Source organism: Carassius carassius, chromosome 16, assembly GCF_963082965.1.
Source record: "Carassius carassius chromosome 16, fCarCar2.1, whole genome shotgun sequence".
Taxonomy (NCBI): Eukaryota; Metazoa; Chordata; class Actinopteri; order Cypriniformes; family Cyprinidae; genus Carassius; species Carassius carassius.
Window position 1 is genome coordinate 26,966,846 of NC_081770.1, and position 6,498 is coordinate 26,973,343.

Below are 6,498 nucleotides of genomic sequence, written 5' to 3' on the forward strand. Positions count from 1 at the left end.
GTCATCAATGAAATACGCCAGAAGGCCAGAAAGATAGTGGGGTTGTTCAGATCCAGCTGCAAAGCAAAGGACAAGCTTGTGGAGATGCAGAGCTTGATGGGAAGACCAACTCTGAAACTGATACAGGAGGTTGACACGAGATGGAACAGCACATTTGACATGCTACAGCGCTTGTATGACCAACATGAACCAGTGGCTGTTGCACTTTCCAACTTAAACAATGATACTGCTCCCCTGACAAGTATTGATTATGACATTATTGAACAATCATTGTCAATACTGCAACCATTCAAACTCGCAACAACAGAGATGTCAGAGGAAAAGAGAGTGTCTGCTTCAAAGCTTATACCACTGTACAGGATGTTGCAGCACAAGCTTGCACAGAAAAAAGGAAATGCAACGCAGGAATCAACTGTTCAATTAGGTAGGCCACAATGACCATACTACCCATGTGATTGGCCATAACTGTCATATTATTGTCATTATTATAAATGTGTTTCTCCTGTTTTGGCTCATAGGCTCACATCTGCAAGAAGGTCTGCACTCCAGATGTGGAGGTTATGAGAGTTTTAGAGCCTTGGCACTGGCTACACTGCTGGACCCAAGGTTCAAAAATGTGGCATTTGGAAATGCTGCCAAAGCCCAGGAAGCTGAAAAGCATATCACACTGGAGTGTGCTTCACTGATGCGTTCAAACACAAATCCTGGTGAGCAGTTTCAGTCTGTGTTATGTTATGTAATCTGAATCATGTAATATAATATATCCTTCATATATGCCGTCAGTTTAGGATTTGTTACTAATTGCTGTTTTCATTTTTATTCAGACCCAGAAATGTCAACATCACACCCATCATCATCATCATCACCATCAACATCAACACCAGTAGAAACACAGGACAGTTTATGGGAACTTTTTGATACTCGCATCCATCAAACCAAGATGATACACAATGCTACAGCTGATGCCACAGTGGAAGTGAAAAAATACATCAACGATGCGTATTTGCCCAGAACTCATGATCCACTAACTTACTGGAAAGAGAGAGCAGTAATCTTTCCTCATTTGTATGTCCTTGCAAAAAAATATATTTGTATGCCAGCAACAAGTGTCCCTTGTGAGAGGATTTTTTCAAAGGCTGGAGAAATTATCTGTAAAAAAAGAAGTAGGCTAAGTCCTTCCACAGCAGATAAATTAATATTTTTGAATAAATATCTCTAAAAAAGTGAGACATTGTGGCTTGATTTCTTTTATTAATATTCATTTTTCATGACCAAAATAACATTATGCACAGTGAGGAGCCTATAGGTTACAAGCTTCACATATTAGAACATTATAATAATAAAAAAACAACACATTTTTTTTAATGGCTCGTCAAGGTTGTTTAAGAGCAACACCTGCAAGTGACCACTAGGTGTCACCGTTGAGACGGGTGTCGGATTGATTCGAAGCCTCGAAACAATATGGCACATTTGGTTCAACTGTTTCATTGGTTCAAGAGGCCTCGATTTTGCCATCACTACTACTTACTGATTGACCACAAAGGAAACACATTCCTCAATCATAGGACCTTAAAAAGTCAAATGGAATAGCTCAAGGAAGCCATTGCTTCCTCTATCCACCTGCTTGCCTACTTCTTCAGGTATAGTACCTGGCTAAATACTAATCTATGAAGATGATTAGCGCCCCCTAATGGTGTGGAAAAATATAACCACTAAGGTAACAGAGTTAAAGCTGTTACAGCGTTATCGCTTATTTCTCACTCAACTCTACTTTCTTAGTATTTTTTAACTACTTTTCTATATATCTGTCTATTTTAATAAGGAAGCATAATAATTTTAGAATTAGCAGTAAAAGAATTAGCATGTGAAGTAGCATCAGTTGCTTTTTGATAGACAGACAAATTATTAAATGTACCAATATGGGTCAAAGACCAAATGTTTTTTGCGATTAAAAAAAAAATTGTTTATTAATAATGTTTAATTTTCTGAGCACAAAATAAATGAATAGAATGTCATGAGTGTACAATAGTTTCTATGTCCAAAGATCCTGTGTCATATTTAGAAGAATAATTAATTTAATAATATTAAAAGACTCTATTCAAGGAATACAGTGCACCCCTAAAACACTCATTGTCATTGTAAATCTATCTACTTTGCCACTATCCTTCAAACCACTAGGTTTGACCCATTCGACAGCAAGAAGTTTGGAAAACTTTCAAACAGAATCCAATTTAGTCTGATCTCTTATTCTTAGATATATTTTAATAAGTACAGCTCAGAATAAGTATGTGGTTTTATTTTGACAAATACATCTGTTTCAATGAATGCCATTGGAACATTATTTCACTCATGTTTGGACATTTGATTTTCACTAAAGTTATTTGAAAAAGCAGACTTTTTACTTGTATTTAATATACATTCTATGTACATAAAGTCCGTTTTGTAAATGTAATTTAATTCTGACAGTCATTTTTCCCTTTTAAAGTTTTTTTTACCCTTTTAAATCAAACATAGTAACTTTATTATAATAATATATAATATAATAATAATTTATTCTGATTTAGACAGATCAGCTTCTCCAACCAAACTGCAATAGTCAATGAAGTCCCGCCTCCCATAATTCACAGTCAGTGAAGCTCCGCCCACAGCTACTCACTAATAAATGCTGGACTTTCCCCATCAGCTTACTAGTGGAGATGAGCATCAAATCATCAGGAAGAAGTGAAATCTGCAAAGAGTTTAAGAGGACCGAGAGAACGTGTGATCCAGAACCCTGCAGAATGAAACGCACTGAAGAACAGAGAGGTTTGTGTTTGTTACACAAGAATGTTAAATGTTTTCTAAGCTTTTGAGTTCAAAGGTTTTGAACCATTCTTAAAATAAGTAAAAGGGACATTATCAGATTAAAACATTCTAAAGTTCGGTTTACAATGCAACATTTTTGTATTGGAATTTGGATTTATTTTTATTTTTTTAATTGGACAACTATCCGAAATTCACGTTTTTTTTGACCGCCCTAGTGCACATACTGTAAAATAAAGTGCAACCGATAATTGTCATCTTTGATCAAACTTTTAACAGTTCTCACTTCAGAAACATGGAAATTATGGCTAAAATGTTCTAAAAATAATAATTGGAAAAATCAATGTACCTCATTTGTGCAAAGTTTCAGGGTCATATAATTGATTTTTAGATAAGGTGGCCTTAACTACAGATTGTTTACATTTTAAATTATTTGATACAATTGTTGTACAAATGTTTTTTATGTTGTACTTATATTTTTAAAATACCTGCATGTAATTACAACTGTAAATATCTCTAATTACATTCATAATTACAGTGTTGACCCATCCCCAACACCTTAACCCACACTTAAACCTATCTTTTCTATTTTATTGACAGAAAATGAAAAGCCTCTAAGTCGCTCGGAAACTAAAAATATTTTTTTAAATAAAAGAAAAGCTAAGAAATCATGCACCTGCACTCAGTGTGGGAAGAGTTTCTCATACAAAAGCAATCTTAATGTTCACATGAGAGTTCACACAGGTGAAAAACCATTCAAGTGTGATCACTGTGGGAATCGATTCACACAAAAAGAAAGCCTTAAATTACACATGAGGATCCACATGGGAGAAAAGCCGTTCAAATGTGACCATTGTGAAAAAAGATTCTTAAACAAGCAAAATCTTAAGTTTCACAGAAGAGTTCACACTGGAGAGAGGCCATTCATTTGTGATCAGTGTGGGAAGGGCTTCATGCAATCATCACACCTTAAAGGACACATGAAGATCCACAGTGGACAGAAACCGTACGTATGTGATCACTGTGAAAAAACATTCTCTGGGAAACCAAATCTTGATGCTCACATGAGAATCCACACTGGAGAGAGGCCGTTCACATGTGATCAATGCGTTAAAACATTTATTGATTCATCTCTAAAGAGACACCTGACAGTTCATACGAAGGAGAAGCCACATTCATGTTCTTTATGTGAAAAGAGTTTTTCACGGCTGCATAGTTTAAAATTACATCAGAAAACACATACTGGTGTAGGAGCTCATATGTGCTGTGACTGTGGAAAGACTTTTAATTCAGGATCCCATTTAAAACGGCACCAGATCATTCACACTGGAGAAAAACCACACAAGTGTTCACACTGCGACAAGAGATTCAGTCTGTCAGAAAAGCTGAAAAGACATGAGATGATCCACACTGGAGAGAAACTGCACACGTGTGATCAGTGCGGGAAGAGTTTCACATACAAAGAAAGTCTTAAATCCCACATGAGTATCCACACGGGAGAGAAGCCACACACATGTGATCTATGTGGAAAGAGTTTCACTAAGTCATCGACCCTTAAAGTACACATGAGGATCCACAATGGAGAAAAGCCGTACGCATGTGATCAATGCGGCAAAACATTTCCTGAGACATCATCCCTGAAGAAACACCTGACAGTTCATATGAAGGAGAAGCCTCATTCATGTTCTTCATGTGGAAAGAGCTTTTCCCTGCTGCAAAATTTAAAAACACATCAGAAATTACATAACGCTGTGAAGGATTATATGTGCTTTGAGTGTGGGAAGACTTTTATTTTGGAAAACCGTTTAATACGGCACCAGAGGATTCACACTGGAGAGAAACCTTTCACACTGTGACAAGAGATTCAGTCTGTCAGCACATCTGAAATCACACGAGCAGATCCACAATAGAGATAAGCCACACACATGTGATTAGTGTGGAAGGGGTTTCGCTATGAAAAATCACCTGAAGCTGCACATGAAGACCCATGCAGTAAAGAAACCAGACCACCGTGATCCATGCAGGAAGAGTTGATGTGTGTGTTTTAAGTGCTGGAAGTCATATACTACAAATGCTCAACTGAAAGCGCCAAAACATCACTGTTAAAAAAAAAACAACAAATAATTTTTTTTTCAGTGTTCTTACTGCAACAAGAAATTAAATGTGGCAGAAACCCTGAAAGCACATGAAAGGATTCACACTGAAGAGAAACCACATCAGAGACATCAGTGAAAACACAGATCTGCCTAATTCATTTTCTCTTTTGCTTGACTTTTCTATTTGCTTTAAGTAAAGTTTGATGAAACAAATTTTAAACAATACTCTCATAATTGTAGCATAAGGAATCAAATCTTATCAAGCATGTAACCTTTTAGATTTTAGTGATCGAATAAAGAGTACAATAGTTTGTAATTAGACTTTCATGTGTGTTCTGTCAATGGAATATTCTTTGTAAAAAAGATGCAGCACACAGCTGGAGAGAATCTTCTCCACAATCTCTGAATTATAAAACACTGCATTCTGTCAGCAATGTAACATGGCAGAACCGTATAGAGACCTCCGCTTATAATGCATTAAATTACTCTAAGTAATCAAATTACAGTAACTTGTTACGAAGTAATGCGTTACTGCCCAACACTGTGCATCTCTTCATTCATCATATCTGGTCTTCGGGTCAACAACTGTATTTCCCTTACAGGACTTTGTATGCTTTAATTTTCTCAGAGCTTTTAAATGCCTAATTAATTATTTTTGACCCCAAATGAGACTGATCTTGTCTAGGACAGACTTTGTCTGAAATGTCTGTGCACTCATTCAGCCCATAATGCTCCACAATAACCAGTGTACAGCTGATGTGTACTAAAGGGCTAGAATAAAAGCCCACCAAGCAACTACACACCATTACTCACACATGTCCAGATTTAAACAAGCTGCTGGTGTGCAAGAATCTGTGATACTGTAGAATTCAAGAACTTAACACAACAAGCACTGAATCACCCATAGACTTACATTAACTAGAGACGTTTTATTATAATGAGAGGCTCTAAAAAGTGGCAGAACCTCCATTGGCCTGTCTAGCAGAGCCACTCATAAAACAAACAAAAGTCCTGAAAATTAAAAAATTAACACACTGCATTATACAGACACTTAATATTTAATTAGATGGATAGTTAATTCCATTCGAAAGATTATACATTCAATAAATCATTTGCACTGGGTTTGTAAAATCCCACCGGGGACCTCAAGATGACTTTAATCTTTTTCCTTGTATCAGCCTCGTTGTAAATTAAAAACTATGTGGGGGAAGGCTTTTTCCTATAACACACCCAAGTTATGGAATGCATACCTCTGTTTATTAGATATGCTGCATAGACTGTTTTAAAAAACTTCTGAAGACATTGTTAATGGAGATGATGATTTTGCAATTGTACTGTCTTGATTAATGCTTAATTTGCTATAAACAGATATACTAGTAATAATGCTTTTGCTTAAGTACAAAGATGTAACCCTGTGATGAATGCTATATGGAAAATGTATTGTGTAACTTCACTAACATTAAGAAAACTGCTTACTTGCATGAAATGTATGTAGTGACTGATTTAGAGTAGAAACATTTATGTATTAAAAATAGTTTTTATGATAAATGGACAATATAGTAGTTAAGGTGTATTTCACAGACGGTTAAAAGGAAAAAGA

At 36.0% G+C, this 6,498-nt stretch overlaps 1 protein-coding gene across 1 annotated transcript; it reads left to right on the top strand.

Moving 5' to 3' along the window:
- The first annotated feature begins 2,574 nt into the window (after positions 1 to 2,574).
- Positions 2,575 to 5,245, top strand: LOC132159180 (gastrula zinc finger protein XlCGF57.1-like). The gene is made up of 2 exons (XM_059568734.1): positions 2,575 to 2,805; positions 3,403 to 5,245. Exons 1-2 carry the CDS (start codon positions 2,697 to 2,699, stop codon positions 4,656 to 4,658), a joined length of 1,365 nt encoding a protein of 454 aa, XP_059424717.1. The 5' UTR covers positions 2,575 to 2,696; the 3' UTR covers positions 4,659 to 5,245.
- The last annotated feature ends 1,253 nt before the right edge of the window (positions 5,246 to 6,498 follow it).

Bases quoted from the DNA above. Each gene is read 5' to 3' on its own strand.
- LOC132159180 (XM_059568734.1), top strand. From the start codon at position 2,697: ATGAGCATCAAATCATCAGGAAGAAGTGAAATCTGCAAAGAGTTTAAG. The intron at 2,806-3,402 runs GTTTGTGTTTGT...TTTTATTGACAG, and splicing joins ACGCACTGAAGAACAGAGAG to AAAATGAAAAGCCTCTAAGT.